The sequence below is a fragment of the Schistocerca piceifrons genome, chromosome 1 (genome assembly GCF_021461385.2).
Source record: "Schistocerca piceifrons isolate TAMUIC-IGC-003096 chromosome 1, iqSchPice1.1, whole genome shotgun sequence".
NCBI lineage: Eukaryota > Metazoa > Arthropoda > Insecta > Orthoptera > Acrididae > Schistocerca > Schistocerca piceifrons.
Genome location: NC_060138.1, coordinates 846492718 through 846513499, shown reverse-complemented (window position 1 = coordinate 846513499; position 20782 = coordinate 846492718). Strand labels below are relative to the sequence as shown.

The 20782-nt window shown below is 43.3% G+C and overlaps 1 protein-coding gene across 1 annotated transcript in view; it reads left to right on the top strand.

Moving 5' to 3' along the window:
- LOC124715517 overlaps window positions 1–20782 on the top strand; it is a 74617-nt gene that overhangs the window by 20352 nt on the left and 33483 nt on the right. The window contains exon 2 of the mRNA XM_047243103.1: window positions 96–225. Coding sequence (XP_047099059.1) covers window positions 105–225 — 121 coding nt within the window. The 5' untranslated portion in view covers window positions 96–104. The remainder of the gene's footprint in view (window positions 1–95; window positions 226–20782) is intronic.

The window sequence follows — 20782 nt, the reverse complement described above, 5'->3', positions numbered from 1 at the left end:
TTGTTAATGGAATATTAAACCCTAATCTTCTGCCATTCAAATAAGTTCATTGGGTTCTGAGTCAATGTTTATGTTTTGTTTTCTTCTTTTTGTAGGTGGTTGAAATGTTAACCGCTAAAGAAATAGAATTTGCAAAACAGCTGTTGGCATACTTGGACACAAATGACCTAATATCTTTGACAAAAACAACAACAAATGATGTCATTGTACCGACTTCAAGAAGTGGTAAGTTGTCTTTAATGTTTCCACATAAAAAAACATAGTGATGGTGTCAATAACAAGTGCTATATTTGTATTTTTACTCTGAAAAATATTAATTAAAACATACAAGTAGAATGAAAACTGTAATAGACCATAGAAAAACTGAAAAACTTGTCTAAACATGTATATTTATGGCCAATCTGGGTGCACTTTTCTCATTAACAAAAAAAGTAAAAAAGGTACTATTTACCCATTTTTCCATTAACTTTCACTGTTTCCCATTCCACTTTTGCATATACGTTTTTTGTATTTGTTTTTCTTTTTTATTCATTTATTTTTAGTTGTGACTTCCATGTTTTTATTGCTCTATTCCTGATTACCTGTCTTTGTATTTGCTGATCATACCATCACATATTAAGTGTAAAGTTCCAGCAGAAAATGAAAATAGTTCCAACCACCCTCTTCCAACATTTTGAATGCCAAGTAAACTTGCTACATGCTAGAAGCACATTACATTTTATTAGCATGAGCTATCTCTAACATGTCCATAAAATATCATCTAGAACACACTACCTCTTCAGGTTTGCCAAAGACCTATGTCTCTGCCTTGTCAGTGAGGTTCTCCCATAGTAGCTGAGGTTGATATCCACACAGATACAGAGAGAGACATCTGTTTGTCGACTACAGAATGGAATGTGTGAAACCTGAGTTTCTCCTGGTGAATATGATGTTCAAATAACTTACGGGACTGCAGCCGGGTGGCAATGTTGACAGCTGCTGATATTTCAACAGGAGCACACCCTGCCATTTTCAAGGCAAAACTGCAGCAAGTAAGCACTGTACAAGTGAATTTAAAACATCAGTTTTCACAGAAGAAACTCCACACACACACACACACACACACACACACACGGGTAAATAGTACCTTTTTTACTTTTTTTGTTAATGAGAAAAGTGCACCCAGATTGGCCATAAATATACTTGTTTAGACAAGTTTTTCAGTGCAATAGTGCACAATAGTGCCATCACAAACCAAAGATAACTGATGTCAGAAGTTATCGATAGTGAAATTTATAATCACCAGGTGAGGTAGCATAAGGTCTGTTCCTCTGTCTCTGTTTTTTTGACAGGTGAGAGAGCAGAATTCAAACAAAAACCACTGCCTCTATTTATAAGGTTACTTACTAATTTAATTTCAGCAGCTTCCTTAATAATACTATCCCCATAGCTGGAAACACATGCCAGAATCTCAGTGTTATTGTATACCATAGGATGACCAGTGCTAGACAATGCTCTGCAATGGCAGATTTGCCCAGGTGTTGTAAGCTTGTGTGCTGGTTATGCTCCATATGTCGGTCCTCCAGTCTTGATAGTTCGACCAGTATATGACATGCCACAACTGCAAGGAATATGGTAGACACCTGCCTTATGCAAACCAAGATCTTCCTTTGCAGAACCTAATAGGACCCTGATCTTGATCTGCTCGAGAAACACACTTTACATCATATTTCCGCAATATACAAACAATCCTGTTCAAAATGCTCTTTGCATAAGGCTAAAAGGCTGTAGATTTTGGTACCACCTTGGTATTATCATCATTGGCGCGCAGTTGGTCCTAGAGCAATGCACATCTAATCTGTCTCACTCTGATGAAAGGTAGCTTTGAGCTGAAGTAATTCAGCTGACACTCTGTCGGAGATGACATGGCCCCTGTGAACCAAGATGTGAAGTACCCCTTCACATTGATCCGGATGGTGACAACTGTCAGCCTGCAGATACAAATCAGTGTGAGTAGGCTTCATGCACACAGCATGATTCAGCGTACCATCCACCTTCCTCCTGACCAACACATCAAGAAAAGGAAAACAGCCATCCATTTCCACCTCCATTGTGAAATGAATATTTGTATCATTTGAATCTGGCTTTCTTAAGTCATTAAATTGTCACTGCCATGAGGCCAAACAACAAAAGTATCATCTACATACCTGAGCAAACATGCAGGTTGTGAAGTTGCCAACTCCAAAACATGTTCCTCGAAATCTTCCATTTATGAATGGGGCAATAACATGTGACAACAGGCTCCCCATCACAGCTCCATTTGTCTGCTTGTAGTACTGGTCATTGAATAAAAAGTAAGTGGAAGTCAACACATGTTGAAATAGGTTCGTTAATTCAGCATCAAACCTAAATTCAAGTAACCATAACAAACACGAGTGAAGAGAGAGACTGCATCAAAACTTACCAGAATAGTCATTCACATGCATTCCCTGTGACATAAGAAATCAGCCTAGTCCTTAATGTGGTGCTCACATCGACCTACTCCCCCCAGGGGATCCACAACTCTTTTGTGGATACGTGTGTAGCGAGCACGGGACCCCGAGCTAATGTGGCCTTCCTTCTTTTCCGGGCTGCATACCCCCCCTTTCCGTATCCTCCCCCATCCCCCATCTTCGCCCCCCCCCCCCCCCCTCACCTCTGGATCTTTCCTTCCCTTTCTCCCCCTATGGGAGTATGGTTTGTGCCTACATCCGGAGACGGACGCTTGTAAATGTACTGCACTCTTCGCCTTCCTTGCTTGTATGTCTTCATCTTTCTTCGTCCTTCTCTTTTCCTTACCTCTTCTCTTTACCTCTTCTCTTTACCCTTTTCTCCGCTGCGGCGTTTGAGACCTCTCTTCTTTCCTTTCCCTGTCTCTTTCTTCCTCCCTGTGCGTGTCTGAAGGCCGACCCACGCACTTCCATGCGTAGCCGGTGACGGGGTAACGCGTAATTCCCCGCCCCGGGTAGACAGGTAGGACACGTACGTACCCCCTGGTAACGGCCAGGCCCAGGGAGGGGTGATTACCCGAGCTGATACCTTCCGAAGGTGCCGATTGGTCCCTCGGTCCGTTTGTCGGGAGGTGTGACCTGAGGTGTGAACAATCACCTAAGGCGGGTGTGCCCTCGGTGAGAGCCCCCACAAGGAAGGAGCGCGCCATCGGAGACGCCGGTAATCATGGGGGATTCTTCCGCAATGGTTTCCTCACCTTCCACTATGTCTGCTCATAAGCGTAAGTTCACTGAGTCTCAGCCGCAGACGGTTCTTCCATCGTTGCCACAGTTCCTTGTTGTTTCTCGGTCTGACGAAGGTCACGACTTTTCCACGGTCAACCCTTTCATTATTCAGAAAGGTGTCGACGCAATTGCGGGTCCTGTAAAGCCTTGTTCCAGATTACGGAATGGCACCCTGTTGTTGGAAACACACAGTGCCCTCCAGGCTCAAAAATTGCTGCGTACTTCTCTGCTCCACACCTTCCCTGTCCGGGTGGAACCGCACCGTACCTTAAATTCCTCGCGTGGAGTCGTTCATACACGCTCCCTCGATGGATTGTCTGACGAAGAAATTCAGCACTACCTGTCTGACCAGGGCGTCACAGCTGTTCATCGGGTTATGAAAAGGGTTGACTCGAACATCATTCCAACCCGCACTGTCTTCTTGACATTTGACAAAGTTCAACTCCCATCAAAAATCAAAGCAGGCTATGAGATAATTTCCGTTCGCCCTTATGTCCCAAACCCTACGCGTTGCTATCGATGTCAGCGGTTCAATCACACCAGCCAGTCCTGTTCCAATCCGGCCAAATGTGTTACGTGTGGCAAGGATGCCCATGAGGGTGCTTGTCCACCTCCATCCCCTCGCTGCATCAACTGTATGGGTGACCACGCTGCTTCCTCTCGAGATTGCCCCGTTTTTAAGGACGAAAAACTCATCCAGGAAATAAGAGTGAAGGAAAAGGTGTCGACCTTTGCTGCTCGAAAGTTACTCGCCAGTCGACAGCCCACTGTGCCTGAGAAAGGAAAATACAGCACTGTCCTTGCTTCTCCTCGGCCAACAAAGGAGGCGGCCATGCAGACTTGCGACCTCACCTTTAGTACCACGGTCGTCAGATCGGCCAGCGCAAAGATCGCCCGTTCAACCTCACCACTTTCGCCTGCCCACTCAATGGCTCACCCTTCGTCGGGTTCTGCTAAATCTCGAGCCCAAAAGTCAGACGCCAAGTCTTCGAAAAAAGAGCATTCTCGTGAAGAGTTTTTACGTACCGCAACTTCACAACCATTGTTTCTCCTTCATCTAAACATCATACTTCCAAGAAGGCTACGAAGAAACACAGTTCCTCTCCTTCTCCGCCAAGGCGTGTCCCATCTACAGCACCACCTGGCGGAAATCGCCCTCGGCCGTCTTCTGTGTCGCCGAGGCGCACTGCTGGTGGCCGGTCAACTGGCCGATCGTTGGTGGCAGGAGCTGCTCCTGACCAACCTATGGATCAGGATCTTCTGCCTTCGACTGAATGCCATTCCATGCTGTCGGTCGCAAGCTCTGAGCAGTCGTTGAGTTGACAGCACCCTTGGTCACGTTCCTCCATTTTCTGTTCACCCTATGTCCATTATCCACTGGAATATCCGCGGCATTCGAGCCAATCGGGATGAATTGTCGATCCTCTTACGATCCTACTCGCCGGTCATTTTCTGTCTTCAGGAAACAAAGCTGCGTCCCCATGACCGCCTTGTTCTCCCTCATTTTCAGTCCGTCCAATATGACCTCCCCTCTGTTGAAGGCACTCCAGCCCATGGAGGACTCATGATTCTGCTCCACGATACTCTCCATTATCACCAAATCCCCTTAAACAGTTCCTTCCAAGCTGTCGCCGTCCGTCTTTCCCTTTCTGGATACACGTTCTCTCTTTGTACGGTATACATTCCATCGTCCACACCAATGGCACGAGCTGATCTCCTTCATCTTCTTGGTCAGCTTCCACCCCCCCTATTTGCTGGTTGGGGACTTCAATGCCCACCACCCGCTTTGGGGATCTCCACATCCTTGTCCACGTGGCTCACTATTGCTAGACGTCTTCCACCAAGCGGATCTAGTCTGCCTCAACACTGGGGTCCCCACATTTTTGTCTGCCTCCACGACAAATTTATCTCATTTGGACCTTGCGGTCGGTACTGTTCCGCTAGCTCGGCGCTTCGAATGGTTCGCCCTTGATGATACACACTCGAGTGACCACTTTCCATGTGTTCTTAGACTGCAGCCTCAACTGCCATATATGCGCTCGCGATGCTGGAAGTTTGCCCAAGCCGATTGGACACTTTTTTCGTCTCTAGCGACATTCGATGACCGTCGCTTTCCCAGCGTCGACGATGAGGTCACACATATTACCGACGTTATTCTCACAGCTGCGGAACGTTCAATACCACGCACCTCCGAATTGCCCCGGCGCCCCCCAGTTCCTTGGTGGAACGAGGCATGCCGTGACGCAATACGTGAGCGGCGACGTGCTCTTCGCATTTTCCGTCACCATCCAACTTTGGCAAACTGTATCCGATACAAGCAGCTCCGTGCGCGATGCCGTCGCGTCATCCGCGATAGCAAGAAGGCAAGCTGGAAATTCTTTATTAGCTCATTTAACACCTTCACTCCCTCCTCGGAAGTTTGGAGTCGGCTTCGACGGTTCTCAGGCGCGCCTAGTTTCTCCCCGGTCTCTGGGCTCACTGTCGCGCATGATACCTTAGTGGACCCCGTCGCAATTTCTAACTCATTGGGTCAGCACTTTGCTGAGATTTCGAGCTCTTCAAATTACCCGCCAGCGTTTCTCCCGAAGAAACGTGCAGCGGAAGTGCGACATCTTGCTTTCTCCTCTCAAAATCGCGAAAGCTACAATACTGTTTTCTCCATGCGGGAACTCCAACATGACCTCTCTTCTTCTCGCTCCTCCGCCCCAGGACCGGATGGTATCCATGTCCAAATGTTGTTGCATTTATCAACCCATAGCCTGCGTTACCTCCTTCGCCTTTACAATCGAATTTGGACCGACAGTACCTTTCCCAGGCGATGGCGGGAAGCTATTGTCGTTCCCGTTCCGAAACCTGGAAAGGACAAACATCTCCCCTCTAGCTATCGCCCCATTTCTCTCACGAGTAGCGTCTGTAAGGTTTTGGAGCGTATGGTGAATTACCGTTTAGCTTGGTGGCTGGAATCCCGCAGTCTTTTAACACCAGCCCAATGCGGATTCCGAAAGCATCGTTCTGCCGTTGACCATCTTGTTGCTCTCTCCACTTATATCATGAACAATTTTCTCTGGAAACGCCAAACGGTAGCAATATTTTTTGATCTGGAGAGAGCATACGATACCTGTTGGAGGACAGGCATCCTCCGCACACTGTTCTCTTGGGGCTTTTGAGGCCGGCTGCCCCTTTTTCTTCGCGAATTTATGGCAGAGCGCACATTTAGGGTGCGGGTGAACACTACTCTCTCCCGTACTTTCTCCCAAGAAAACGGGGTACCCCAGGGCTCTGTGCTGAGTGTTGTACTGTTTGCCATCGCCATTAATCCAATTATGGATTGTCTCCTTCCTGATGTCTCGGGCTCCCTCTTTGTGGACGATTTTGCGATCTACTACAGCTCTCAACGGACCAGCCTGCTTGAAAGACGTCTTCAAGGATGTCTCGATCGCCTCCACTCGTGGAGCATCGAAACCGGCTTCCGTTTCTCACCCAGTAAGACCGTTTGTGTTAATTTTTGGCGACGTAAGGAGTTTCTTCCGCCCTCCTTACTTCTAGGTCCTGTCAACCTTCCGTTTTCCGACGTCGCTAAATTCTTGGGTCTTATGTTTGACAGAAAACTGTGCTGGTCCTCCCACGTTTCCTATCTTTCGGCTCGCTGTCTGCGTTCCCTTAACACCCTCCGTGTCCTGAATGGTACCTCCTGGGGAGCGGACCGAGTGGTCCTTCTCCGCCTCTATCGCGCCTTAGTGCGCTCGAAATTGGATTATGGAAGCATAGTCTACTCCTCTGCTCGGCCGTCTATTCTTCGGCGTCTCGACTCTATCCACCACCGTGGATTACGTTTAGTGTCTGGAGCTTTTTACACCAGCCCTGTGGAAAGCCTTTATGCTGAGACTGCTGAACCTCCGCTGTCCAATCGGCGGGCAGTCCTTCTGAGTCGTTATGCTAGCCATCTGTCTTCCATGCCTGCTAATCCAGCCCATGACCTTTTTTTCGACACCTCCTTTGATGTCGGGTATGCAGGCCGCTCCTCCTCCCTACTACCCCCGGGAGTCCGCTTCCGTCAACTGCTCCCTTCTCTTTCCTTCCGCTTTCCTAAAACCTTCTTGACAACTTGGGGTACAGCACCGCCTTGGCTACGTCCCCGGATCGACTTGCTCAGAGACCTATGTCAATTTCCCAAGGATGGTACCCCTACACTTGTCTACCGTCGGGCATTTGCTGCTCTATGTGCACAAATGACGGAAGCCACATTTATTTACACCGACGGCTCGAAAACATCGTTAGGTGTAGGGAGTGCCTATATTGTTGGCGACACCCCAAATCACTTTCGGCTTCCCGACCAGTGTTCGGTTTATACTGCGGAGCTTTACGCTGTTCTCCAGGCTGTCCACTACATCCGCCGCCATCAGCGGATACAGTACGTAATCTGCTCAGATTCTCTCAGCTCTCTCCTAAGTCTCCAAGCTCTTTACCCTGTGCACCCTCTGGTCCACCGGATTCAGGACTGTCTGCGCTTGCTCCACCTGGGGGGCGTCTGAGTGGCGTTCCTCTGGCTCCCGGGACACGCTGGTATCTATGGGAATGAGGCGGCTGATATAGCGGCCAAGACTGCAGTCTCTCTTCCTCGGCCAGCTATTCAGTCTCTTCCGTTTACCGATCTACGGAGCGGTTTATGTCGCCAAGTTGCTCATTTATGGCATGCGCATTGGTCAACACTTCCCCATAATAAATTGCGGGAAGTGAAAGCCCTTCCTTGCGCTTGGACCTCTTCCTCCCGAACGCGTCGTCGGGAGGAGGTAATTTTAGCTAGACTCCGGATAGGGCACTGTCTTTTTAGCCATCGACATCTTTTAAGCGGTGATCCTCCCCCACTCTGTCCCCACTGCTCTCAGCTGTGGACGGTCAGACACCTTTTAATTGAATGCCCCTATTTTAATCCGTTACGCTCCCGTCTACAGCTATCACCTGATCTATTGTTGATTTTAGCAGATGACACGCGCTCAGCTGACCGCGTTCTACAGTTTATTAGTGACAGTGAAATGACGTCAGTCATTTGATTTTTTTTTTTTTTGGGGACAACCAACCCCTTTCTATAGTGGATTTTTAAGCATTCCTTCTGCCTTTAGTTTCTCAAATTTTATGACTTTGTTCCCCTTGCTGCTGATTTTAAATTTCGTTTTTTCCTGTTTCCTACGTCACGGGCTGGGCGCTAATGACCATAGAAGTTTTGCGCCCTAAAAAAAAAAAAAAAAAAAAAAAAAAAAAAAAAAATCGACCTACTGTAGGGATCAACAGATTAGCAATGTGTTTTGACACACTATACTCCCATACAACCTAGGGGGAACAGCACAGTGGTCTCCCGCAATAAGGTACTTTTCTTCTGGAGGCTGTTAGTCTTTCTCTCAACACTTGTCTTTCTCTCAACACTTATTGTGTGTCAGCACCAATCCTGCAATACATTGAATCAGAGTGTAAGCAACCAACAGTAGCATTGCCCATGTCTGCAGGTAAAATAACAATATCTGGATCAACTCTTGGTGAACATAAAGCAAACCTGTCAGTCACTGTAATAAAATCTTGATAAAATCAGCCACTGGCAAATACTTTGGAATCATGGCAAAATTTAAACCTTCCCATAGAATGAGTAAAGCTGTGTCATCAAAAGCTTTCTCTGTGAAATTCTTCTCAGAACTTAAAAAATTCGTATTAGACTCCAAACCACGGAAACATTAAAGTTTCGCCAATTGCCGGGCAGTTACTACTACTACTACTACTACTACTACTACTACTACTAGGCCCTACAGCCCTTGGAGGGCCTTGGCCTACATCACAATATCCTGCCATTCTATCTGGTTCATGGCTTTCTGTCTCCATCCTCTGCCATTCTTGAATTCCGTCCACCCGTTTCTTTCTGGGATGTCCCTTCTGCCGTCTGCTTCCGGCCTTGCCATCAAAAATCTTCTTAAATGTTCTGTCTTCCTCCTTTCTGACCACGTGCCCTGCCCATCGCAGTCTTCTTATTTTAATGGTAGTGACAGTGTCAGGTTCTTCAAAATGTTGTTCTAATTCTGCATTCGTACGGATGCGCCAGCCTTCTTGATCGTGTATTGGGCCGTATATTTTACGCAGAACCTTTCTCTCCCAAATGCTAAGGATCCTTTCCTCATTTGCAATCATGGTCCATGTCTCAGCACCATACATAACAACTGGTCTTATAATTGTTTTGTAAATGAGGATTTTAGATTTTCGTGATAGAAGTGAGCTCGTAAGTATGGGTAGTGTGACAAAGTAGCATCTGTCGCCTGCTGCTATTCTACCTATCACCTCGCTGCAGATGTCATTGTCTCTGTGATAGTTAGTCCAAGGTACTTGAAGTCTCTCACTCTTTCAAACTCCTTGTCAGCTATCCTGAGATTTGGTAGGTTTTGCTGGTTGGTCATTGCCATATATTTGGTCTTTTCGACATTGACTACCAGGCCAAGTTCCCTTGCAGCTCTCTCCAGTTGTTGATAGGCTTCAGCCAACACAGTGATGTTTTGTGCGAGTAATGCCACATCATCTGCGTAGACCAGGTACTGCAGTGACTGATTAAAAATGGTTCCTCCCCTATTTCTCTCTATCTGACTTAAGACATTTTCTAGGCAGAGGTTGAATAGCAGTGAGGAGATATTGTCACTCTGTCTCAGTCCCTTGTTCACTTCCACTTCTCTGGAGATTTCGCCCTGTATTTTTACCTTACAGTTGGTTTCACTGAAAGTCATCATAGTAAGTTTAACGAGTTTCTTAGGTATTCCTGCCTCTTCCATCACATTCCACAATGTCAGATGGCATTGAGACGCTATCATAGGCTTGTTTAAAATTTATATAAAGCTGCATAACATTTTCAAGTAGTATGCGCAGTGCGAATATTTGGTCAGTTGTTGACCTATTTCTTCTAAAGCCACTCCTGTAGTCTCCAGTTTTCTCTTCCACATAGGGAGTAAGCCTTCTAGTTAGGATCTTGGAGAACACTTTATATGTAGTATTCAGCAGGGACATTCCTCAGTAATTCTGGCAGTTTAATTTATCTCCTTTTTTATGTATGGGACACACAGTAACAGTTTTCCACTCCATTGGCATGCTCTCCTCCTGCCAGATGTTCAGTATTACTTTATGTATTGCTTTCCACAATGCTTCCTCACCATATTTGAGCAGTTCCGCTTGGATCTGATCTTCTCCAGGTGCCCTATTATTTTTTAAGGTCTTGATGGCTTGATCGCTTCCCCCCAGTGTGGGTTCTGGTGTTAAGATCTCTGGTCCATAATAAGTTATTTCCACCAGTTGTTCTTGTCCTAATCCCTCTACTTCTGGAAGCAGTAACTCTTGGAAGTATTCTGCCCATCTGTCGAGTATTTTATTACTCTCCCCTATCAAATCCTCTTCTTTATTTCTACATATATTTGTTCTACCTTGAAACCCAGCCTTTCCTTCTTTAATCTTTTGGTACATTTCACGTACTTGCTTCTCTTCTCCTAGCTGTTCAATTTTTTCCACGTTTTTCTTTTCTAGTGCTCTTTTCTTCTTTCTGCAAACCCTCTTAGCTACACAGCATTACTCATTATATTCATTCAGATTTGCTCTAGTTCTTCTATGAAATAATTTCATTTGAGCTATGTTACACTCCTCAGTTCTTCTCATACATTCATTATCAAACCAAACTGCCTTCCTTTGAGCCTGTTACATGTCCCAAAACCTCCCCAGCGGCCTTGAGGATTGCAGTCTTACATTGTTCCCACATTATTTCTATATGTTCGTTTGATGACTGGCAGTTACAGAATGATATTCCCGGTCAGGTTGCAACTGTGAAGCACTGTCCAGTGGATCCCAAGAAAAATCCGAAGTTTTTGGAGCATTCATTAAATGAAGCCAAAGCAGTTCCTTAGAAATAATATTTGTTGACAGATGTAATGGATCCTTTTACGAACAAGCACATTGCTAGATGCAATTGGTGGCAGGAGAATATATGCACTACTTCGGCAAACGTCGGAACACTATTTTCATCACAACCCCTGAACAAAAATGACAATGCACATTGCAATCTTACTCTACTGCTGCAAAGTTCACTCAACCTCTGTGAGCAGTGATACATTTCCTATCTGAAGAGGTAACAGTGTGGGACCTTAGTTTCTCCTCGTGTACACAAAGTTCAGTAACTTATGGGAATCCAGCTGGGTGATGTCATTGACAATGTCACCCAGCTACATTCCTGTAAGTTATTTGAACATAGAAAGGAATAACCACACAGTTAAGTAAAACTCATGTGTGGGACTGAAATATCTGCGATTGATTTAAATGTCTTTTTTGGAAATTAATAAATAAAAAAGTTAGTTGTAGATTAACTCATGGGGACACCAGTGTAGACCTTGTACTAAGTAGCAGATCCAAAATTTTTCGGCCAATGAATGTAAAGGATGAAACCAGTGACTATTATTATTATTATTATTATTATTATTATTATTATTATTATTATTATTATTATTATTATTATTATTATACAAATTTGGCCGTTAAAGACCGTGAAAACAGTTATTTCTTGCGCTTCTGGGAAGTCTTCTTTCTCTCAGTCCACACTTCCTTCATTCTTGCGCTGTAGGTGGCTTTTCTCTCTTCAGACCATTTAGTTCCACAAGTCTTCTTAATTTTCACACCGAAACCCGTGAATGAATTCAGTTTTTTTCTAAAAAGGTTTCTGTTAAATATTGTTTCCTGATCTATGTCCATTTCTTTTAGATCTCTTTCTGTGTTGATAAACCATAAATTTTTATTTTTTAGATTTGCGATGTACGAAAATATTTGTTTTGTAAGCCTATTCGGGTTCATCCTCATGATGTGAGCATGAAAGGAGCATCTTCTTTTTCTAATTTCGTCTGTAATTTTGCTGCACTTCGTATACACTTCTTTGTTGCCTTTTAGTCTGTATACAGGCTTGCCTTGATCATCTGTTATTTTCCTGTGTCCAAGAATTGTCCTCACAATTCTTCTTTCACGATTTTCTATCTGTTCTGCGTATGTAAAATTTGCCAGTGTTTCTGATGCATATAGTATCTGCAGTCTAAGGACAGTCTGGTAGTGTCTGAGTTTAATGTTTTTGGATATACATTTTTTTGAATACATTTGTCTGCAGTAGTGAGTTGCTGTCTCTAGTTTTTGTATTCTAGCCCTGCAGGCTGTATGACCTTTTGCCACAGGCTGAATTAGTTCACCAAGATATTTAAAATGTTTAGATACCTGTATTTTCCCGTATTTCGTAGTTATTTTCTTTGGTGTATTTTTGATATTTGTAATGATTTCTGTCTTTTCAAATGAAATTTGCAAGCCTGCTTTTTCAGCAGTTTCTTTAAGTAATTCTATTTGTTTTATTGTGTCTTTTTGTGTGTAAGCTAAACAGGCGAGATCGTCAGCGAAGGCAAAACAGTTGGTTTCAATGGCTTTGTAGCACTTCCCTCCAATTTGGACTTTCTCAACTCCATGTTTTTGCGCGAGTTTTCTCCATTCTGCTATGACTTTATCCAGAACACAGTTGAAGAGTACCGGGGACAGCGCATCTCCTTGTCTGACGCCGGTTTTGACCTCGAAATGCCGTGAAATTTCTCCTTGGAATTTTACTTTTGATGTTGTATTTGTTAATGTTTCTTTGATTATGGTGATTGTTGTTTCATCTATTTCATATTCTCTAAGTGTTTTGATGAGTGTGTCCCTATCGATTGAGTCATAAGCTTTTTTGAAATCAATGAATGTTATGAAATAGTTCTTGCTCCTTGTAGATAAATAGTTCATTGTTGTTTTGAGGTTAAAAATTTGTTCGGTGCAGGATCTTCCTGATCTGAAGCCAGCTTGATATTCTCCAAGTTTTCCCCTCTATAATTGGTGATACACGATTGAGCAGGGCTTTTGATAGAATTTTGTATGGGACTGGGAGAAGCGATATTCCACGATAGTTGTTAACATCCCTTTTGTCACCTTTTTTAAACAAAGGGTGAATTAGGGCAGTTTTCCAGTGACCTGGGATTTTCTTGGTTTCCCATACTTGTTCAAGTTCTTTGTGTAGTGCTTCTACTGATGTTTCTCCCCCAAGCTTGAGCATTTCTGCTGTAATTGTGTCCTCTCCACATGCTTTCCTGTTTTTGAGATTTTTGATTATGTTTGTGATTTCCTCTCGTGTCGGAGGTGTTGAATGTGTTGGTAATATTTCTGGTTGCGTAAAACTGAGAGTCTGGATGGGTGTTTGGCAGTTAAGGACTATAATGCTGTTACAGACTTAATTAATTCAGATGTTAAGAAAAATGTTAATAGTTGTGTGTGTGCTTAGTAGGGTTGTTGAAATACGAGAAAGACCTGCTGTGGATCAGTAGCCATTTTGAAAAGTTGCTAAGGAAGTACAGTTTGTGTTACAATAGATTTAAGCTAAGTCAAAGCCCTGTTGGATAACAGGGAACTGTATTATTTTCAGATAGTGAATTGTGTAATATTCCAAGACATACACTGAGGATGCCATGTTAAAAAGATAAGAAACTCTTGTGATTGTATAAATGAAATAAAAAATTCATATGTAGCCTGCAGTAAAGACATTTTCTGGTAAACTAGTGTAGTTTCATACTCGCAGATGTGGAGGAGGAGTAAATGACGGAATTCTGTTTTTGTAAAACTGCTACAGTTTACTGCTGATTATTCGGGCAATGCAGGGGCAGAACATCACACAACATGCCTCCCTCCTAGGCTCCTCTGCAACATCAGGTGGTGGTTTAAAAACAGACCAGTCAACTGTTTAAGCACATTCAGTTCTGCAGAGCAAGCAGATAGACTGTTAATAAAAATGCAGGTTTCATAAGGAATGTTGATAACTAAAGCAGTGTTAAGAGGTTATCAGGTGCCAGTAGCAAGAATGTGCTGGTGCAACTGCAGTATCACATCACATGTAAATCTTCATATTTTCTCCATAAGTATGAATTGTTTCAAAAAATTCGCCCAGATTCACAAGACAGTTTCTTCTACTTCAATGAAGATAGAAATATGGGGTGAATTTTAACTTAAATATGCTGGTAGGATGACAAATTTGTTATTTTCAAAAGAACCACCTGATTTTACAAGGATGTCTTTTACAAGCAAGCACATACAATCTTGGGGTACTTTTTACATGTGCATTTAAGGTCAAAGTTTCATTTACTTGCCATAAATGTTGCATGTGTCCTGTATTGGATCCATGACAAACATCCATGTGACAACCAGACTCATCCCCTACTGATTCAAGCATGTCTGAAGTTACTGCATTCACTGCTGTTGCTGTGCAGTGTCACAGTTCACCCAAAATTGTAGGAAGGGAGGCAAATACACAATCTTTGACAAATGCTCAAATAATAATAATAATAATAATAATAATAAAACAAACTAATGAGCTCAAGCAACCTGGAGGCCATTAGTGCAATGCAAGATCCATATACCCCTTACACTGTAGGAGGTGCACTGACATACTCTTGACAAAAATCCCCTTGCACAGTTGTAATTGAATTGTCTGTTGAAAAGGGGAATGCAAAACTCTTTATTTGTAGGTATGTTATTGCCACCTTGACTTGGTGAACATTAGGTCATGAACAAGCAAGCTAGTTGTGCCAGAGACACATCTTACTGGTAGCCTCATGAATTTGCAACTCAGAGCTGGTGCCAAGGTAAACTTTAAGTTTCGACAAGTAACTTCAAACTTACTGGAAGTTTATATCCTCAGTATTATGAAATCAGATGATTCTTTTTTTCAGCACACTGTATTTTTTTCTTATTCGATTTGGTTACTAAATTCAAGGCGTTCTTTCTAACATGCAGGCAAAAAAAATGATCCATCTAAAACCAGTCCAAGAAACTTACTGAGACAGGCAGTGCATACGCCATACCAGACATCACTTTTTACAACTCATCTGTTAGGTAATCACAAAGATCGTTTGGTTACTAAAAAGTTGTAACTCTTCTGGGTGCGATGGTATCTCAGGTACTGTACTAAAATGCTGTGTTTATTTGGAAGTGCCACCTATGAGTTATCTTCATAACCAACTGATAAATCAAGCAGGATCAATATATAAAAGTCAAAACAAGCAAGTGACACCAAATTGTAGACTGATCTCCCTTCTTACCATGTTTTCTCAAATTTTCGAGTACGTAGCTTGCAACAGAATCCTGGTCCATGTTTCTGAGATAAATCTCTTAACAGCAGCTCAGTTTTGCTTCCATAAATGCAGTAGGCAATATACATCATCTCAGACTCAAATACAGTAGAATTAAACAGTAAAGCTATCCTGTTGGCATTTTCTGTGATGATGCCAAGGCATTTAATTTGTAGATTGTAAAATTGTTCTAGAGAAACTAAAGTAGTACGGCTTTAAGTGTCTTCCCATTGCATGGATGGAGTCATATCTTAAGAATAGAAAACAGAGGGTCACAGTAGCAGATTTTTCAGTAGGAATAAGATTACATCCATGTGGGGAAACATTACTCTACAAGGTTTGGTGCTTGACTCTCTTGCTCCTCTTCTACAAATAAGATCTACCTGGGACATCGCGAGACTTCTCAGAAACTGTTTGCTGGTGACACAAGGATGTTGACAAAAGACCCTAACACAACTAGAGGAATAATGGAACAGGCTTACAGCTGGTTCGCAGCTGACAGGGTTAATAAACTGAGTTAGCACCAGCCTGTGGCTAAACTAACCATAACGCTCAGGTCTGCCTGCTTTGCACTCTCAAATCTCTTTCACTGTGGTGATCTGCTGTCAGGATTGGTAGCACACTTTACTTAGCTTAACTTAGTTCTGTCCTGCGGCATATCTTCTGGGGCATAGCAGCTGAAGTAAAAAAGGTATTTATTCTACTTATGTATGCAATAAGAATATTGAACAATGCAAACACCACGGTAGAATGATGAGAATATTTTGGAGAAGATAGATCGTTACTCAGTGTGTAGAAGAGATGCTGCGTCACAGACAAGCACAACGAAAAGACTGCTATACTTCAGCTTTTGGCCAAAAGGCCTTCTGAAGTAGCGCATACGCCTCCTCCCCCCCCCCCCCCCCCCCCCCCACATACACACCCACACCCACACTGTCTCTGCCCACTGTAGCCAGACTGCAGACAGCAACAGTGTGTGATGGGAAAAGCAATCTGACAGGGATGGTAGGTTGAGGAGGAGGAGGAGGAGGAAGGATAGCATGGTAGGGGTGGTGTAGGGGTAGTGCTACTTCTGGGAACATGTAGGGAGAGGGTAAGGACACTAGATGCAGCTGGAAGGTTAGTGGGGGGGAGTAGAATAGTGGGTGCATTGGTGGAATAGAAGGCTGTGTAGTACCGGAGTGGGAGCAAGAACGGGATTATGCAGGTCAAAGGCAAGGACTAGCAAAGGTTGAGGCAAGGGAGGTTACAGGAATGTGGGATATATTCCAAGCAGATTCCCACCTGCACAATTTAAAAAAGCTGGTGTTGGTTGGAAGGAACTAGATGACACAGGCTGTGAAGCAGTCATTGGAAGGAAGCATGTCATGTTGGGCAGCATGTTCAGTAACAGGGTGTTCGAGCTCTCTCGCGACCACAGTTTGTCATGCTGACAGATTGTTGTCATGCCCATGTAGAAAGCAGCACAGTGGTTGCAGCTTTGTTTGTAGATTGTATCTACTTCTATACTGTGCAAACAACTGCAGAGTGCATTGGAGAGGGTATGTCTCTTTGTATCAGTTATCAGTTTTCTTCCCATTCCATTCACTTATGGAGCACCTGATGAATGAACGTTGAAATGCATCTGTGTGTGCTGCAATTAATCTAATCTTGTCCTCACAACCCCTATGTGGGCAATAAGTAGTGTGTTATAGTATATTCCTACAGTCATCATTTAAAGCCAGTTTTTACATCTTTGTAAGTAGGCCTTTCTGGGGATAGTTTATGTCTGTCTTAAAGAGTCTCCCGGTTCATCTCTTTGACGCTCTCCCACGATTCAAACAAATGTGTGACAATTCGTGCTGCTTTTATCTTTATACTTTCAGTATTCCCTATCAGTCCTATTTGGAACGGGTCCCACACACTTGAGCAGTTTTCCAGAAAGTGTCGCATGAGTGCTTTTTAAGCTATCCTGTTTGTAGACTGACTGCATTTTTCCAGTATTCTACCAATAAACCAAAGTATGCCACCTGCTTTCCCATGATTGAGCCTCTGTAATCATTCCTTTTCATATCTCTACAAAGTGTTACATCAAGGTATTTGTAGGAGTTGACTGATTCCAGCTGTGACTCATTTATATTATAGTCAGAGGACACTAATCTTTTTCATTTTGTGAAGTGCACAGTTTATATTTATGAACATAAAGCAAGGTGCCAATCTTTGCACCACTTCAAAATCTTGTCAAAGTCTGACTGAACATTTATGCATCTTCTTCCAGGCAGTACTTCATTTCGAAGTTACTTCTATATCTGCCAATGACTCTAGATCAGGGCTTCACAACATACGTGCTCGCGGAGCAAGCTGTGAGCAGCAAGGCGCGAGCACGGAGCAGCGCGAGCACGCTACCCCCCACTACCGGACCAGAGCGGAGAGTGGGGAGAGTAACGTGGGGCACACAACAGCTGCCGCCAGTCAATGTAAATCCGCGGGCACCTGCAGGGATATCACTCATGAATTATTACTGCGACAAATGAAACAAATAAAGGAGAATGTTCACGTGCCACATAATTTTATTAGCTTAGTGTATGCATCTACATTCATATTAATTTGTGAGCTGTTACACAATAAAAGGTGTCACTGAAGTGTGGGATTCTCGGTTATCTTGTACTTTTTGCCCTTTACAATTGCGTCTATGTTTGGAGTAATTGTTCTTGTGCATTGTAGGCGCAGCATGCAGCTTAAATTTCGATCAGACAATGGGTTTCTCAGGCGCGTCTTGTTACATTTAATTGCAGAGAACAGTTGTTCACAAACATACGTGGAACCGAACATTGATATTATTGTAGCCGCTAGTTTGTGCAAACGAGGAAATCTATCCTGAGGGAAGTGTCTGTAGATTTCCAAAATGTTTTTCTTGTTCTGAAATTTGTCTCTGTATTCTCTGTCACACTGCAGGTCAATAATTTCTAGTTGCAGCTCAGGATGAATCTCTTCAATATTCGCTGAATATGGAGAGGAGAACAGATCAAAATCACTGTCTAGTGCTGTCAGATCTTGAAAGCGTTGATCAAATTCTTCCTTAAGGGCAACTAAACTATGTGAATAACGTTCACAGTCTTTGTGAACATCTTGCATGGATGATAATTTAGGAAAATGAGCTAGATTTCCTGTTTCCAGCTGACTCACCCAAAGTGTCAATTTCATTTTAAAAGCTCGTATTCAATCTATAAAATGAGTAATTAGCAGATATTTACCTTGTAGTGAAATGTTCAAAGCATTCAGATGGCTAGTTAAATCTGCTAAGAATGCGAGATCACATTTCCATGAAGGCTCTTTCAATTCAGGAACACACGTTATTTATTTCCATGAACATATTTATCTCATCTAATAGGCAAAAAATCGATTTAATAATTTGGCACAACTAAGCCAGCGGACCTCGCTGTAATAAGGCAGGCTACCATACTGGCTTTCTACATCCTCAAGAAAGCTTTTAAATTACCTGTGTTGTAGCTCATGCTTCCTTATATAATTGGTTGTACGAACAACAACACTCATCACATTTTTTAGAGTGATACTCTTTGCACATAAGTTTTCCTGGTGGATCACACAGTGAACGCCCCTTATTTATTTCGGCACGGCCAGTTTTTGCATTTTCTTCTTCAACAGCGCAAAGAAACCCAATTTCTTTCCCTGTCATCGCTGGTGCTTCGTCCATAGACACTGAAACTAAAGAATTCCACGACAATCCTATATTGTCAACACTTTCTTCAACACTACTTAAAATATCACCGCCGGTTGTAGTGTTCTTCATAACTACTATATTGAGGAGCTCTTCCCTCACCTGAAGATCTCTGTTAACACCTCTAATAAATATGGCAAGCTGCGCTGTTCCAGTGTTATCAACACTTTCGTCCAGAGCTAGAGAATACGCTATAAAATCTTTACAGATATTTGCAATCTGGCTCTGGACGTCGTCTGCCATGTCCTGTATGCGACGCATAATGGTCATGTTAGATAATGGCACACATCCGAAACTGTTCAACTTGAGATGGACACAAATTTCCGCTGCAACTACCAAACATTCTTTTATTAAATCGCCATCAGTGAAGGGGCGCAGGGATTTTGCTAAAAGCAAAGCAATTTTGTAACTCACTCTGAGAGCTGCTTCAGTTGATTTTTCTTCGTCATCCAGATCTTCTTCGGATAGCTTCCTTTTAAGTTTAATAACTTCCTGTGGACGATCTGGTCCATCACATTTTCCACTTCCGTAGTCTTTCGCGTGGTACAACATATAATGTCGCTGCAAATTAATTTTCCTAAAAGAATTCAGCGTTTTGTGACATACTAAACATTTTGCAACACCATCTTTTTCTGTAAACAGATACAATTCCTCCCAGTCGGGGTTGAACTGCGAAACCATGGTTGGGGTTACACAACGGTGACTTGACATGATTCTTAATCAGTGAAGTGAAGTGACTGTTAGAGCTGATCGTAGTACTTTAAACGTTACACAGTCGGCGCGAATTCAATAGGCATGCTGCGGCCCTATTCAAACGTGCGCGCGCATTTCCCCTCCCTCCCTACTCCTCCACCTTGCACCTGCTCGCGAGCGTGTGCCTGAGCAGATGCGAGTACTTACGCTCAAAACCGGCCAGTTGTTAAGCCCTGCTCTACATCCAAGATAACATGCTGCTGAATCCTGCCTACCAAAAATTCCTCAATCTAGTCACAAATTTTGCTTGGCACCCCATATGCTCATACTTTTGACAGGATGCTTATAAGTGGTACCAAGTCAAACGCTTTTCAGGAATAAAGAAATATTGCAGCTAGCTGACTGCTGTGATCCAAAGCTTTCAGTATGTCATGTGAGAAAAGCGTGACTTGTGTTTCACATGATTGACGTTTTCAAGATCCACACTGGTTGGCATGGAGGTGGTCATTCTGGTAGAGATACTTCATTATGTCTGAGCTCAAAATATGTTCAAAGATTCTACAAGAAATTGACATTGAGGATATTGGACAGAACTTTTGTGGCTCACCTGTACTACCTGAGTGTGACCTGTTCTTTCTTCCAACTACTGAGCATGGTCTTTTGTTTGAGGGAACTGCAATGGATTTTAGTTAACAGAGGGACTAACTCAGCCACAAATTCAGTATAGAAGCTGATAGGGATTCCATTGGGACCCTGGAGACTAGTTCAATTGGTGGTGGTGGTGGTGGTGGTGGTGGTGGAGGAGGAGGATGTATGGGACAGGTCTTGCATCTAGATCTTTTGTGGGAATTTGAGCTGTGAGGCAAGAGCTGGGTGGAGTAGGGATGGACAGCATTGTTGCAGAGGTTTGGTGTGTGGCAGAGTACAATTGTGGG